This window comes from Orycteropus afer, unplaced genomic scaffold, assembly GCF_000298275.1.
Source record: "Orycteropus afer afer isolate SDZICR_OR568_19922 unplaced genomic scaffold, OryAfe1.0 scaffold00405, whole genome shotgun sequence".
NCBI lineage: Eukaryota > Metazoa > Chordata > Mammalia > Tubulidentata > Orycteropodidae > Orycteropus > Orycteropus afer.
The window spans coordinates 1,198,195-1,214,926 of record NW_006921992.1 but is presented as its reverse complement, the minus strand read 5'-3'; the positions used below and the strand labels follow the sequence as shown (position 1 = coordinate 1,214,926).

General features: G+C 52.9%; 1 protein-coding gene across 1 annotated transcript in view; it reads left to right on the top strand.

Annotated features, from left to right (window-relative positions):
- Positions 1-16,732, top strand: part of FBN3 (fibrillin 3) — a 123,632-nt gene that overhangs the window by 60,048 nt on the left and 46,852 nt on the right. Inside the window, exons 20-35 of the mRNA XM_007953714.1 lie at positions 1,651-1,875; positions 2,117-2,242; positions 2,777-2,905; positions 4,833-4,958; positions 6,365-6,490; positions 6,575-6,697; positions 6,884-7,009; positions 8,904-9,029; positions 10,426-10,548; positions 10,706-10,828; positions 11,312-11,437; positions 11,518-11,640; positions 12,522-12,644; positions 13,173-13,334; positions 14,380-14,448; positions 15,204-15,329. Of these exons, the coding sequence (XP_007951905.1) occupies positions 1,651-1,875; positions 2,117-2,242; positions 2,777-2,905; positions 4,833-4,958; positions 6,365-6,490; positions 6,575-6,697; positions 6,884-7,009; positions 8,904-9,029; positions 10,426-10,548; positions 10,706-10,828; positions 11,312-11,437; positions 11,518-11,640; positions 12,522-12,644; positions 13,173-13,334; positions 14,380-14,448; positions 15,204-15,329 (2,082 nt within the window). The remainder of the gene's footprint in view (positions 1-1,650; positions 1,876-2,116; positions 2,243-2,776; positions 2,906-4,832; positions 4,959-6,364; positions 6,491-6,574; positions 6,698-6,883; positions 7,010-8,903; positions 9,030-10,425; positions 10,549-10,705; positions 10,829-11,311; positions 11,438-11,517; positions 11,641-12,521; positions 12,645-13,172; positions 13,335-14,379; positions 14,449-15,203; positions 15,330-16,732) is intronic.

Below are 16,732 nucleotides of genomic sequence, written 5' to 3'. Positions count from 1 at the left end.
GTCACCACAGTAGGACAAACCGACAGACAAGTTTGTCCTGCTGTTGGAGACCTCTCGTGTCACCCCCACCTGGCTGACTGTTCCTCTGTCTGGCTTCCTGGCTTTTGATCCCCTTTCTCCTGCTCTTCTGGCCTGCTACTCTGGCATCCCTGAGTTGTCTCTCCTCACCTGTATCCCTGGGGCTGACTGCTCTTCTGTCCGGGTTCAAGGCTTTTTTCCCCTTTCTCCTGCTCTTCCAGCCTGCTACTCTGGCGTCCCTGTGTTGTCTCTCCTCACCTGGAAGCCTGGGGAGTGAGTGAGTTTAATTCCAGGCCCGAAGGGTGATTAGTCACTTGATTTCTTGACTGCTATTTCCAGCGGCATTGACTGTAGATTCTGTAAATGGCCAGAGTGAATGTATTTGGCTCCGTGGGCCAGACAGTCTCTGTTTCAGCTACTTTTAGCTCTGCCATGTAGCACAAAAGCAGCCACAGACACCATATAAATGGATGAGCATGTCTGTGCCGATAAAACTTTACTTAGAAAAACAGACAATGGGCCCACAGGTCATAATTTGCCAAATCCTGTCCTATACCCTCATCTCTGATGCTAAGGCAGACTTGACCATTATCAGATTGTACTGAGGGAGGTTAATGGACTAATAAACTAAAAAACCAAACTCATTGCCGTCGAGTCAGACCCAACTCATAGCAACCTCTCCTTGGGTTTCTGAGGCAGTATCACTACGGAAGTAGGTTGCCCAACCTTCCTTCCCAGGAATAGCTATTGGGTTTAAACCTCCAGCCTTCTGGTTAGCAGTCAGATGCCTTCTGGTACTACATTACCAGAGCTCCCAAGGGATGAGCAAGCACATGGAATCTGGAGCCAAATGGCCTGGATTTGAACTCTGGTCTACCTCTTACTAACTATGACCTTCGACAAGTTACTTAACCTCTCTGTGCCTCAGCCTTGCCTGTAAAGTAAGTGTGATAATCATATTGTTCCCTTGGTGTGATTTTGAGGCTTAAATGTTACTAATGAATTGATGAGCTTACAACGCCTAGCACACTGTAAACACGATAGCAGTGTAAGTTGATATTAAAATACCATTGTGTGATGTCATTACATCACAGCAGGGAGTCCCTCCCACTTCACTCTTCCCAGATGTCTTAGTTTCCTAGGGCTGCCACAACAAAATGCCACAAAGTGGGTGGCTTTCATGAACAGAAAATTATTTTGTCACAGTTCTGGAGGTGAGTATTCACATCAGGATCTCAGCCATAGCAGTTCCTTCTGTGGCCCCTCTCTTATTTTCTGGTGTTCCTTTGTTGCTTATAGACACCTTGGAAGAAAGGCCTTGCAAACTGCTTCTAAAAACTCAGCCACTGAAAACTATGAACACACATGTGGTCACCATGAATCAGAATCAACTCCATGGCAACTGGTTTGGTTTTCTGGTTTCCTCTTTAGTATGACCTCATTAACATAACAAAAGGAAATCCCTATTTCCAGCTGGATCATATTCACAAGTACAAGGATTAAGACTTCCAGATATATTTTGACATGACACAATCCATCACACATCCATCGACTGTAGACAAGGTAGTGTCAGGTGGGTGCCGCTGCGTCTTTATAGTCAGGTGGCTGCCCCACGGGTGACTTTCCATGCAGACATGCGCCTGGAACCATGTTTCTTGCGCTGGGACGAGGACGAGTGTGGGGCCCCCTTGCCCGGCAAGTACCGTATGGACGTCTGCTGCTGCTCCATCGGGATGGCGTGGGGTGCCGAGTGCGAGGCATGCCCGGGGTCTGGCTCCCTGGAGTTCACCAATCTGTGCCCACGGGGGCTGGGCTTCACCAGCCAGGATTTCCTGTCTGGCCGGCCTTTCTACAAAGGTGCGCTGGGGCGGGGCCGCCCAGGAGGTGGGCTGGTAGAGGGGCCTGCAGAGGAGGTGTGCTGGGAGGTGGAGGTTGTGGGTCCAGCAGGCACGAAGCTGGAAGAGTGAGTTTGGGAGCCGGTAGGCCGTCTGCACATGTTCTGGAAAAGGGGATGAAAAAGGTGGCAGCTAGGACCAGGGAGGGCTTGGGTTCCACTGGTGGCGCCCCAGGCTGAGGACTCTTCTTGCTTCTCCCCTAGACGTGAACGAGTGTAAAGCGTTCCCTAGCCTGTGCACACAAGGCTCTTGCCGTAACACCGTGGGCAGCTTCCAATGCACCTGCGCCGGGGGTTTTGCCTTGGACGCGCGTGAGCAAAACTGCACAGGTACAACCCGCCACGCCCTTAGGGTGGGGCCATCAGGTCTCTGGTCACGTTCACCCGGCTGCTGTGTGGCCCAGAACAGGTCACCACCCTCTCTGAGTCTCAGTGACACTGGCTGAAAAAGGAGGGTTGGCAAAGGCGCCCTCAGCTACATTCGGGCTCCAAGGGTCAGAGGCTGTGAGGACATTCAGGGCTGTCATCCATCCGTATGTTTAATTGAGGTACCTGTTTCCTGGCTCCAAAGTTTGGGGCTCCCATACAGCCCTTGTGTATAGGCATGGACACTCTTGGCCTGCACCCTGTGGTGTAAGACACAGACCCCAGCCCCAGCCCCACGCCCTCTCAGCCTCAGACACAGACCCCTCGATTCACACCCTCTGTGTTCACAGATACAGACCACTTGCCCATGCCCCTTTATGTGCACAGACACACACCCCCCCGCGCACGTGCATCCTTGTGTGTGGACAGACTCTCTCCCTGGCTTGTGTCCCCTTGTGTGTACAGACTTCCTCCCCTGCCTGCACCCCTCTCCCACAGACATCGACGAGTGCCATATCTCCCCGGACCTCTGCGGCCAGGGCACCTGCGTCAACACCCCTGGCAGCTTCGAGTGCAGGTGTTTCCCGGGGTTCGAGAGCAACTTCATGCTGATGAAGAACTGCATGGGTAGGAGCCCGCAGGGGAGCAGGGGACGCCTGTGGCGTCTGGGGCAGGGGAGGATGGGGAGGTTGCTGTGATAGACGGAGGAGGAGGGGCAGATGTGGGAGAGTCTGGTGCAGCTGCGTCTCAGCCAGTCTGGGCTGTGGGGAGTCATCCGCCGGGTCTGGCGCTCAGGAGGAAGGTCTAGGGACCAAGACCAGGGAGTGGCCCTGGTGGACCATTGCGGGTGGGCAGGGTCTCCCGTGAAGATTGTGCGGGAAGAGGAGAGAGCTAGCGGAGTTTTAGGTGCCTGGAAAACGCTGGCATTTAAGGGGCCTCTCACACCCCATCATTCACTTTTTTATTCATTTTTTTAATTAATTAATTTTGGGGGAATGTGAATATATACCCAACAGCACATACACCAGGTCAACAATTTGTACATGTACACTTAGTGATATTTGTTACATTCTTCCAAGTTTTACCACCTTCCTTGGCAACTTTTTCCAAACTATTTCACCATCATTCACACAAACTGATGGACAGCCCCAACCTTCTATCTGTCTTTTCAAGTTGCTGTTGTCAGTTTCATCACATGTAGATAATTCTATAAAAGTGCATGGGAGCTCTGGTAGCGTAATGCCTAAGGCACTTGACTGCTAACCAGAAGGCTGGCGGTTCAAACCCACCAGCCACTCCTGGGAAGGAAGGATACTTCCGTAGTGATACTGCCTTGGAAACTCAAGGAATGGTTGCTATGAGTCGGGTCCGATCCCACTGCACATAACAACAACATAAAAGAGCATAAGCAAGTCTGATGGCATAGTGGCTAAGGCATTTGACTGCTAACCAGAAGGTTGGCAGTTCAAACCCACCAGCCACTCTGTGGAAGAGTGACTGGGCAATCTATTTCCGTAATGATTTACCACCTCAGAAACCCAAAGGGGGTCACTATGAGTTGGAATTGACCCGATTTTTAGTTTATAAAAGAGCATAATGGTTTACAGAAATTCTTTTCCTAATTAGGCTAAACTACGTTTTTTAAATTCATTTGACAAACATTTTATGTGCATCGACTGACCTTAGACTCCACCAAGAGCTCAAGAGGCAGGCCTCCATATTCTTGGTGCTCAGAGCCTAGTGGGGGAGACCACAAAACTAAGCCAAACCTACTTCAAGTTGATTCCAACCCATAGTGACCCTATAGGACAGCCCCAGAGGATTTCCAAGGCTATGTATACATCTTTATAGAAGCAGACTTTCTTTCTTCCAAGGAGTAGCTGGTGGTTTGACTGACAACATTTTAGTGAGCAGCTGAATACTTTAACCACTACACCACCACAGATCCTTAGTCGGGGAGACAGGTGGTGCTAAAATGCATCCTCAGAGAAATAGGGAGTTGCCTCTGTCAGAACCATTCAAGAGCACCATGTGGTTTGTGGGAGTGTGGACCAGGGTCCATGTCGCATTCTGTGGGTCTTGAGGAGGTGACTGAGGAGAATGGGACCAATGAGGTGAAGAAGGGCAGAAAGAGCAGCCCTGGGGAGGGAATAGCATATGCAAAGGCCCTGAGGTGGAAGATGGAAGGATGGAAGGAGCTGTTCTGAGGAGAGTCAAGTGTGTGCAAAGGCCCTGGGGTGACCCTGGGGATAGAAGGAGACACCACTGGCTGCTCCCTGCCCCAACACCTGACGGAGCCTTGGTGAGGACCCCCCAGGGCCTCCTCAGTCACAGCAGGGCTGCCAGCCTCACAGCCTGACTCTCCTGAGAATTCCTACTCCCCTCTGTCCTCTCCCTGCTCCTCCCAACTCAGACTTGGCTCTCTGAGTTGGCCAGACCCTGAGCCTCTAGACTCTCCTGGTTTCTTTGGGGGAAGGAAGCTTCCAGAACCCACATCACCCCACCCCTGGAGGGTCGGTGTCTTCACCCCTGTTCTCTCTGCCCACACGCCCAGACGTGGACGAGTGTGCACGAGATTCACTGCTCTGCCGGGGCGGCAGCTGCACCAACACGGATGGGAGCTACCGGTGCCACTGTCCCCCTGGACACGAGCTGGCGGCTGAGGGCACTGTCTGTGAGGGTGAGCATGTAGCAGTGTGCACACGGTGGGAGCGTGCAAGTGGTGGGCATGAAGGTGGGGATGTGTAGTTGTGTGTCTGGTGTGAATACATACCTGGGTGTGAGATTGCAAGGGTTGGTGTGTATCTAAGCAGTTGCATGTGTGTGGTCATGGAATGTGTCTGTGTGGGAGTGTGCAAATGGAAGAGCATGTGGGCATGTGGGTCTGTTTGTATGTGTGAAGTGGGACTGTATGGGAGCAAAATATGGAAGTGGGTGTGAATGCGTGTCTACAGAGTGTGTGAGTGTGCACCAGCATGCGTGCAGGTGTATTTTCATGTGAGTGGGTGTAAAGTGTGTTTGTGAGTCTGTGGGAGCATGCAGGAGGATGGGAATGTGTCCCTGGGTGTGAGTGTGGGTCTACACAGGGTGAGTGTGTTCATATCGGAGTGTGTTCAAGGTGTTTGTATGAATCTCTGTGTGTGTAAAGTATGTGACGACACAAGAACACGTGTGTTTATATGTGACTGGGTGTTTGTATGTGAGTCCATTTATGGAGGTGTGTGTACTTGGGTGTGAATGTGTGTCTCACAGGGTAAATGTGTTCACATGGGAGTGGGTGGAGGGTGTGTTTGTATGTGTCTGCGCATGTGGATTTGAGTGTGTCTCTGGGTCTGAGTGCATGTGTACACAACCACATGTCTGTGTGGGAGCAGGTAGAGGGTGTGATTGTGTGTATCTGGGTGTGAGTGCGTGTGTACACAGGCGAGCGTTCATAGGGAGTGGGTGGAGAGTGAGTGTATATTTGAGTGTGAGTGTGTGTACACAGGTGAGTGGTCATGGGGAGTAGGTGGAACGTGTGATTGTGTATCCAGGTATCAGTGTGTGTACACAAGCGAGTGTCTGTGTTGGAGGAGGTAGAGGGTGTGATTGTGTGTATTCAGGTGTGAATATGTGTGTACACAGGTGAATGTTTGCATGGGACCAGGTGAGGGATGTGATTGTGAGTGTGTATCTGGGGGTATGTTTGTGTGCAGATGAACGTTCATGGGGAGTGATTGGAGGGTAAGGGTATATCTGGTGTGAATGCACGTGTGCATAGGTGAGCATTCAGGGGAGTGGGTGGGGAGTGTGATTGTGTGCATCTGGGTGAGTGTGTGTGCACAGGGAGAGTGGGTGGGGAGTGTGATTGTGAGCATCTGGGTGAACATGTGCACGAGGAGTGGGTGGAGGGTGTGACTGTGCATCAGGCATCAGGGTGGGTGTGTGTGCACAGGGGGAGTGGGTGGAAGGTATGATTGTGAGCACGTGCACAAACGCCCATGGGTGGGCATTCTTGTGGGTGGTCTGAGTAGCTCTTGTGGACACACAGAGGGCAGATGGGGGAGCAGACTTGCCTGCCTTTGGCCCCCTTGCCCGTCCCCACAGATGTTGATGAGTGCGCCCTGCAGCCCGGCCTGTGCCCCCACGGCCGGTGCATCAACCTCATTGGAGCCTTCCAGTGTGCCTGCCACACTGGCTTCCAGAGCTCGCCCGACCGCCAGGGCTGCGTGGGTGAGACTGCATTACCCGACCCCACCCCACCCCCAAATCAGCCCAACACAGCCACAGCCCTCCATCCCCACCTGCCCCCTGCAGACATCAACGAATGCGACACGGGAAACGGTGGGTGTGACGGGAGCTGCATCAACACCAAGGGCAGCTACCAGTGCAGCTGTGGCCAGGGCTACTCACTGATGCCCGATGGGAGGGCATGTGCAGGTGGGTGGGCACAGCCCCCTCCTACCACCTGGGACAGGGGACAGGAGGAAGCAGACCCTGGGCCCCAACCAAGCCTCGCGATGCCCAAACTACAGACCTGGCACCCCCACTGGGCCTGTGGAAGGGATCTGGGGCTCTCCCTCCATCCACGCCCACCTGCACCCAGCTCCTGTTCCTGCTCCCCAGACGTGGATGAGTGTGAAGAGGACCCAGACATCTGTCACGGGGGCCAGTGCTCCAACGTGCCAGGCAGTCACCGCTGCCTGTGCTATGACGGCTTTGTGGCCACGCTGGACCTGAGCACATGTGCTGGTGAGGACCGGATGGGGAGCTGGGGAGGCAGCGCCGTAGCTCACACCTAGGCCTGCCTCCTGGGAGGACAGACAGACACCAACAGCACTTGGACACGTCTTTGGGTATCTGGCTGGCTGTCAGCTCTGAGGGCCATTGAGATCCTGAGCCCATACCCCAAATCCCACGGGATCTCATTCATAGACGTGGCACTGCCCACACCTCTTCCCTTCCACTGAGGTTATTGACGCTTGCGTGAGTTTCCGAAGACTGCCCTAACAACATGCACAGAATGGGAGCTTTACCAAGCAAACATTTGCTGTCTCACAGTTCTGGAGGTTGGGAGTCCAAACCAGAGGATAGGCATCATTGATCCCTCCAGGGGCCTCTGAGGGGGGAACGCTTCCTGCCTCTACCAGCTCCTGGTGGTTGCTGACAATCTTTGATGTTTTTTGGGTTTACATGGCAATTTCCCTCTCCTTCTCCATGTCCAGTCTTCTCTTTCATAAGATGCCACTTAGAAAGGATTAGGAGACACTTGCTCTGCACGACCACACACAAACCTAACTGATAATGTCTAAGAAAGCCCCTATTTTCTCAAACAAGGTCCCGTGTGCAGTCACAGGGTCTAAGACCTCAATAGGGGCTAAGATCCATTCAGTTCATCCCGAGCACACACCGTGACTGTGCGTGTGGGAGGGTTGTCCCTGTGCCAGGGCTGCACCAAAGATCAGTGCAGAAAAAGGGGTTCTATGTCCCTTCCCACTACCTGGGCACGGGGGGAGGAGGAGGTATCTGTCCAGTGGAGCCCAGGCACAGTGGGAAAGAGACTTGGAACCATGTTCTCTGAGGTCTGCTTGAAGATCCCAGGCTACTTGGGCTGGTGGGCACCATCCTCATCTGGGGGCAGGTCATCACAGACAGGCATTGTGGGTGGTTGCCCCTTCTCACCTGGGGGCAGGTCATCACAGGGGCCTGGGCAACTGATGTATCTTGACTGACCCATCAGAGCAGACCTGAGACTCAAACCAGAAACCAAACTCACTGTGCCATTGAGTCAATTCCAACTCATAATGACCTCCATTGGGTTTCCAAGGTTGTAAACCTTTACAGAACTAGCCTGCCTCATCTTTCTTCAGCAGAGCGGCTGGTGGGTATGAACCACTAACCTTTTGGTTAGCAGTCAAATACCTTAACTACTACACCACCAGAGTTCCTTGACCTGAGACTCAAAAAAAAAAAACCACTGCCATTGAGTCGATTCCAACTCGTAGCGATCCCCACTGGGTTTCCAAGGTTGCAAATCTTTGTGGAAGTAGATTGTCTCATCTTCCTGGAGAAGCTGGGGGGTTTGAACTGCCGACCTTCTTGTTAGCAGCCAAATGCTTTACCCACTATGCCACCAGAGCTCCTTAACCTGAGATTAGGAAATCAGATTTTTAACTTCCTGTGAAGAATTGTCCAGGCAGTGTGCCACAGGGAGTTCCAGCTCGCAGTGGTCTCCAGAAGCAGAAGGACCCTGTGACTGCACACATTAAGGAAATGCCATCTAGCCATCCAGTCCACACCCATCCTGTAGTTTCACTAGATATATAGGCATCAAGGCTCTGACAAGTCCTGCAGTAAAAAGCCTGATTAGCTTGGTTTAACCCAGTGTTGTGTAAACTCATTTGACCGTAAAGTCCTTTCTGGAACATACACCTTGTGCATGCTCTGTGGTAGGCTGATATGATCCTCACAGCTGCCCAGAGGTGGGACTGAGGGAGCTGCCCTCCACCAGGACCATAGAACCTCAGGAGAAGACTTTGTGGGACCAGGACACTCAACAAGGCTGATACCTCCCTCCTGCCCCCACCACTCCGGCCCCTTCACCTCAGCATCAAGCCCTCTCCCACTTGCCCTCTTCCCCCCACAGATGTGAACGAGTGTGACCTGAACCCCCACGTCTGCCTCCAGGGGGACTGTGAGAACACGAAGGGCTCCTTCATCTGCCACTGCCAGCCAGGCTACATCATCAGGAAGGGAGCCATGGGCTGTTCTGGTGAGCTGGCTGGTGTCCACCGTGCAGGTGCACAGGCCCTGAGGGGCCAGCTCTGAGCGCATGGCGTCGGCCCTCCGCCCCTGGAGTCGGAGCATGGCCAGATACTGTAGGGGTCCATGGATGGCGCCTCGACTTAGAGGGACCCGAGAAATACCCCTGAGGACCCCCTTGTCCCCTGGGGTGCCAGCAGTTAAGTGCCTGACTACTAACTAAAGGTTATGGGTTTGAACCCACCCAGAGGCATCTCAGAAGAAAGTCCTGGCAGTCAGCCTTGAAAAGCCTGTGGAGCACAGTTTGTACTCAGACCCACACGGGCCTGCCATAAGTTGGGGTTGACTCCACAGCAACTGGTTTAATTTTTCTAGGGGAAGCAGGGAAGCTCTGGTAGTGTAGTGCCTAAGGCACTTGACTGCTAACCAGAAGGCTGGCGGTTCAAACCCACCAGCCACTCTTTGGAAGGAAGGTTGGGCAATCATCTTCCATAGTGATACTGCCTCGGAAACCCAAGGAGGGGTCGCTATGAGTCGGGTCTGACTGGATGGCACATAACAAAGGGAAGCAGGCTCCCCATTGCTAACAACTCGGCAGGGGGCACTGTGGAGCACCTGCAGCGGATTGGTGGCCACCCAAATGTGTCAGATCAGAACTGTACTCCAGAGGCTTGTCAGGGGAGGGTTTTTCGGAAGTAGATCACCTGACCTTTCTTCCGAGGCTCCTGTCGGTGAACTTGAAGCACTAATCTTACAGTTAGCAGCCAAGCCCATTAACCATTTGCACCACCCAGGGACTTGCAAGCTTGCTGATTTTAAGTGACCCAGGAAGAATGTTTTAAAATGTGACAGTTATTTTAATGTGGACTGGAGATAAAGTTTGCATGGCAGACCCTTGACTTCTGCAATATCGTAGCTGTTGATAGAAAATGTTCTTTTCTATTCTTTTTTTTATATATATATATAAAACCAGTTTAAATGAATTATCAGTAAATAGCTCACTTAAGTAGTATATGAACATTGCAGAAGCTGTAGGGGTGGCATAGAGTTGACTTGGGATTTAGAAGCTCTGGTTTAGAGGGGGGTGCGTTAAGACAGTTCCTCTCATTGTCTACCCTAAGTCTCTCATGCTGTCATTTCAAACCATTTCCTGAAGGCTGTTGGGTTTTTTTTTATATTGTTCCTGGGCTCCCAAAGTGCGGTGGGGGGCTCTCTGGGTCAGCATCCTGCTAGGGAGAGTCCTTATTCTTCCCACTGTCACTGTACCAAGCCTCATCATCTCTACCTGAAGCCTTATTTCTTCTAGACCCAGGACTCATGGGAGTGCTGAGTGTCCTCCCACCCCCTGCCCTGGTCCTGCCCCTCCTGTGACAGGTCTCCCCACTGCGCTGTCCCTCTCCCCTTAGACGTGGACGAGTGTGAGCTGGGGAGACATAGCTGTGACAGTCACGCCTCCTGTCTCAACGTCCCTGGGAGCTTCAGCTGCAGGTGCCAGCCAGGCTGGGTGGGGGATGGCTTCACATGCCATGGTGAGTACCTGGGACAGGATTGTGGGCAGAGCCGAGGAGGTGGGAGGGTGGTGGGCATAGCGGGGTCTGCCAGCAGTGGTGCTGGGCCGGGCAGGTCATCATCCCTGCAGCCTCCTGATGCACCCACCTGCTGGGCTCTGGGCCCAATCTCCCGCAGATCTGGATGAATGTGCCTTCCAGGGGCATCGGTGCAGCCCGCATGCTGCCTGCCTCAACACCCCTGGCTCCTACCGCTGCACCTGCCACGAGGGCTTCGCCGGGGACGGCTTCTCCTGTGATGGTGAGACCAGGGCAGGGGGGATGGGCCCAGAGGGACTCGCCCTCACTCAGCTACCTCCCTGTGGTGCTGGAGAGAATGCAGCCCACAGGGTCAGGCCCAGTGCCGAGCCTCTGGGGCTGTCTTCCCCCTGGACTCTAGATGCCTGGAGTCTTCTGGGTGTGGGGAGCAGGAAGTGTGACTTCCCAGTCATCAGAATGGCCAGGGCTTCCCTGAGTGACCTGCTCCCCTGTCTGGCCACTGGCTGGAGTTGGAGCAGGCAGGACCCCCCATTTGCTCCTTGAGACCTGGAGTGGCCAGGACCACCTGTCTGCTCCCTGGGTCCCTGACTATCACCTGCCCACTGGAAGGGGGTCTGAGTGCCCAGGGCTGCCTGCCCACTCTCTGACACCAGGATGATGGGGAAGGGTTCTTGGGGCCCACTGCCCACCCTGTGTGGGTCCTGGTCCAGCTGATCACAGCCCTCCACCTCCTGGGGCCCCTCAGACAGGGATGAGTGCGCAGACAACATGAACCTCTGTGAGAACGGGCAGTGCCTCAATGCCCCTGGTGGGTACCGCTGTGAGTGTGAGATGGGCTTCCACCCCACCAAGGACCACCAGGCCTGCCAGGGTGAGGAGTGGGCCAGCGGGGTGGGATGGGCGGGCAGAGGCAGGCTGCAGGCACAGCAGACTGACCTGGGGTCCCCGCAGACATGGATGAGTGTGCTTTCGGGAACCTCTGTGTGTTCGGGAGCTGCGAGAACCTGCCCGGAATGTTCCGCTGCATCTGTGATGACGGCTATGAGCTGGACCGAGGTGGTGGCAACTGCACAGGTGTGGGGCCGGCAGGTGGTAGGGTGAAGGAGTGGGGGTGGGGCACAGCTCCTCTCTTCCTGTCCTCAGAGCTCTTCTCACATGTCGCCCCCTAGGGAGGCCTTCCCTGACCTATGCCACCCCCCACCCACCATTGCTATTACCTGGTTTGCTTGTCTCTTACCATCACCTGAAAAGATGTCATAGAATGAATGAAAGTGTGCCCCTCCCCCACTAGTAAACAGTTGCCACCAAGTCAGTTGTGACTCCGGGTGACCTCGTGTGTGTCAGGGTGGAACTGTGCCCTGTTGGGTTTTCAATGGCTGCGTTTTCAGAAGTAGATCAACAGGCTTTTCTTTCAAGGTGCCCCAAGTGGACTCGAACCCCCAGCCTTTTGGTCAGCAGAGCAACACCATTTGCTCCACCCGTGGACTCTGCTGTGGTCCATGGTGGTCTCCCACCTGCCCATTTCAAACTTCCTCTCTAAAGGGCCTGAGACTAAATATTTTCAGTTTTCAGGGCCACAACTGTTCAACTGAGATGCTGTACGTCAGAACCAGCCATAGACAATACATAAATGAATTGGTGTGATTGCATGCCAATAAAACTTTATCAACAGAATCAAGTGGTGGGCTGGATTTGGCCCGTGGGTCGTGGTTTACTGATCCTGGGTTTAGAAGCATTTTCTAAACATTGGTTTTATAGGCTGGGCCTCTGGAACCTGGGGCAGGGAAGGCTGTTAAGGTGCAAACCCCCATGCCAAGTGGAATGGAGTTGGGGGGAGGATGGGGTTGGCCAAGTGCAGGGAGGATTCCGGAGGGTCCTGTCCTCTTGGGCTTGATCTTGTTGAGTGAGGAGGGAAGAGGGCCGAGGAAGGGTTCCAGCTAACAGTGCTCTACCAGATGTCAACGAGTGTGCAGACCCCGTGAACTGCATCAACGGCCTGTGTGTCAACACTCCTGGCAGCTACCTCTGCAACTGCCCCCCAGACTTCGAGCTGAACCCCAGCGGGGTGGGCTGTGTGGGTGAGTCCCTTCTCAGTTCCAGGCTGGGGCTCTGGGGTCAGGTGGAGCTGGGAAGGACTCACCTGCTCCTGACAAACAGGACTTCTGCTGGCCCCAGCCAGAGTGGTTGTCCCTGCCCCCTGTTCAAATACACCTTCTGCCCCTGAAACACATACCCATCTTCCCTGACTACTCCCTGTGTGCGTTCCCTTGTCCATGTGTTCAGAAATACCCGGGTGCCATGCACACAGAGTCACATGCATGCATAGTCACACCCATGCAGTTGCATGCACAGCCACAAAATCACATACATGCACACACAGTCACATGTACACAGTTACACATAGGCACATGTGCACTGAGACCCACTCAGTCACATATGCCCAAAGTCACACAGAGAAGCACATGCACACACACAGTCACACACATGCACATAGTCACATGTACAGTCACACACGTGCATGCAGTCACACACAGAGAAGCACGTGCACACAGTCATGCACCCTGAGTCACACGCACTGTTTCCCTCCGCCCCCTTCTGCTACTTAGACACCCGGGTTGGGAACTGCTTCCTGGACACGCACGACCGAGGGGATGGGGGCCTTTCCTGCGGTGCTGAGATAGGGGTTGGCGTCGCCCGAGCCTCCTGCTGTTGCTCCTTGGGCCGAGCCTGGGGCAACCCCTGCGAGCTGTGTCCAATGGCCAACGCCAGTGAGTCCTTGTGGGGAGAATGTGGTAGGGGTCATGTCTGTGGGCTGGGGCTTTGGTGACGGGACACTAAGGGAGGAAGAGAGGCTCTTCCTGGGTCACACAGCACATTCTCTCAGGTTGTCTGACTCCTCTCCAGGATCTTTTCTGCAGATTCTTCTCTGTGTGTTTGTGTGTCACTCACTCACTCAGTCAGTCAACAAACATGCCATGTGTGCTAGGAGCTGGGCACCCCGAGAAGGACGAGCCACAGCCTCTGCGCAGTGTAGTTCACCCATAAACCAACAGTTCCAGGAGTGTGAGGGTGGAGTCTCTTGTGGGTCTGTTTGAGGAGAAAGCCATGAAAAGGAGGGTGCCACAGGAAGAGGGTTTTGAAGGATGAATAGGAGCTTTCCAGGAAGTAGGGGGAAGGGTGTATACAGTACAGTGGGAACAGCATATGCAAAGCCCAGATATGAAACAAGGAGGCACTTGCTTACCTATTCAGGAGTCCACATGTGTGAGTGTCTGGGTTCTCCTTTCATGGGGAAGCTTCAAATCACACTAGGGTCTAGTTTTGGATCAGAGGGAATCACCCTGCCCCTTCCACTCTTAGCCACTACCACATGATCCATCTGTTCAGAGGCTGGATGTGAGTGCTTGATTACACATACACACACACAGATACTGGCTCCCCAGGCAGCCCCAGGACTGAGCAAGGTCTCCTGGTCCCAAGAGGCCAAGGAGATAAGTGGGGAAGGATGAGGATATAACAGGTGCAGTAGAGGGATGTGGGGCCCTCCCATCACCTCCTTCCCCTAGGCTATGTCCAGAGACCCCACCACACCAAAAAAAAAAAAAACCCTCACTGCCGTTGAGTTGGTCCTGACACATAGCAACCCCTCCTTGGTTTTCTAAGGCAGTATCTGTAGGGAAGTAGATTGCCCCATCTTCCTTCCGAGGAGTGACTGGTGCATTTGAACCGCTAGCCTTCTGGTTAGCGGTCAAATGCCTTAGGCACTGTGCCACCAGAGCTCCAGCCCTTCACAAAAGCTTGCTTCTCTTGCAGCTGAGTACAGAACCCTGTGCCCTGGTGGTGAGGGCTTCCGGCCCAACCCCATCACCGTCATTCTGGAAGGTGAGTTCTGGCAGGTCATCCATCTGTCCACACACTCATTGGCCTTCTCTCATCCCTCACCTTTCTCTCATCACCACAGTGCAGGATTGGGTAGTTTGTTGGGGCCAAGATCCTCCTGTCTGGGGCCAGGTAGCAGGATTGGACTATGTTTTAAATTTGTAGTGAGCTTTTTGTCTGTTCTTTCCGCCAACTCGTTTTCTACTTGTTGGTTTATTGATCCATTCTTCTTCCACCCACCTGTCCATCCATCTACTCATTTATCTTCCCCTCCATTCACCCACTTGCTCATTTATCCATCCATGACTTTTAATATCCACTCACCCAGCCATCCACGCATTTATCTTCTCCATTCACACACTTGCTTATTCATTTATCCACTACTTTTCATATCCATCCATCCATCCATCCATCCAGTCATCCATCCATCTACCTATCCATCCACTCATTCATCCATCCATCCTTCTATCCACAGGAAATAATGCGATTGGAGAAGATATTTCAACCACAGGGAACTGTGATAGATGGTTAACTATCCAATGAGGGGGGAAGGGGATGAATTCAGGGTGACAGTGACTCAACAAAGTGGGTCCAGCTTTCAAGGGAAACCCTGACCCAAACCCTCCAAATGCCTAACAGCTATGGGATAGCCCTTAGGCTCCTGTGGGACCCTCAAGAGTACAGGGTCGGGTATGGGTGTCCCCTGAGTCCTCTGCTTGGGTGTAGCCTCCAGTCATGGCCACCTCACTTCCTGGCAGATATTGACGAGTGCCAGGAGCTTCCAGGCCTCTGCCAGGGAGGCAACTGTGTGAACACCTTCGGCAGCTTCCAGTGCGAGTGCCCACCCGGATATCACCTGAATGAGGACACCCGCCTCTGTCAGGGTGAGCACAGGCCCCCCCAGGCTAAGCCAGCCTCTTCCTTCCCTCCCTGCCTCTATGCCCTGCTCAGCCTCACTTTCCCCTTGGGTACTGGGGCTTGAAATACTTTTAGAGAACTGCTCACCTGCCATGCTGTCTGGAGCCCATTGGGAGGATTGGGAGAGGGAAAGTGCCTTAGTTACCTAGAGCTACAAATATCACAGTGGGTGGCTTTAAGAACATCAGTTTATTAGCTCATTAGCTGGAAGCAAAATGTCCAAATAGGGTGTCGCCATGTCCATCCCTCTGTGAGCCCCTCTCCTCGTTTCTGATGATTGCTGACAGTCCTTGGCATTCCCTTTCTTGTAGACAATCCTCACGTGTTGTGTGTCTTCACCTGTGTGTGAGGCTGTGTGTGTAGTCTGGTCTTTTTATAACTGAGAAAAGATTAGATTTAGGATTGACCCTACATTAGTATGACCTCAACTGATTGATCCCATTAGATTAGATTACATTATGGAAGGTGATTACATCAGATTGCATTGCAGGATGGCATTATATTACATTATGGAAGGTCATTATATCACATCACATCTGAAAGGTAATCTGCTCGGTATACCCAAGGCCAATTGATTCAGTCACATGTAGCTCCTTCATGACAGCAGCTAGACTAGTGTTTGGCCAAACCACTGGGAACCACAGCTTCACCAAGTGGGCACATAACATTAACCGTCACAGAAGGCTTCATCAGAATGCCCTGTTTCCTCTCTGCTCTGCTGCCGCCTCCTCCCATTTGCCTCGCCTCTGCCCTCCTACATGCTCAGAGGTGACCTGGCTTTATAATGGAAACCATGCCTTCCTCCTTTGGACAAAAACTGACCCCAGCTCAGAGCTCAGGGTGGGAAGGCAAAGACAGAGAAGGAACTGGCCTGCCTTTCTATTACCTGTCTCCCTGTTGTTCTCATTTGAGCATAAAAATAATGGGCAACAATACTAGTATTGATGGCAGTTGTTGTTAGGTGCCATCAAGTTGGCTCTAACTCATAGTTACCCTTTGTACAGCAAAATGAAACACTGTCTGATCCTGTGCGATCCTCACAATCCTGAGCCCATTGTTGTAGCCTCTGGGTCAATCCATCTTGTTGAGTGTCTTCCATTTTTTGCTGACCCTCTACTTTACCAAGCATGATATTTTTCTCCAAGGAATAGTCCCTTCTGACAACATGACCAAAGCGGGTGAGACAAAATCTGGCCACTCTCACTTCTAAGGAGCATTCTGGCTGCACTACTTGCAGGACAGATTTGTTCGTTCTTCTGGCAGTCCATGGTATTTTTAGTATTCTTCGCCAACACCACAATTCAAACATATTAACTCTTCTTCAGTCTTCTTTATTCATTGTCCACCTTTCACATGCATATGAGGCTAT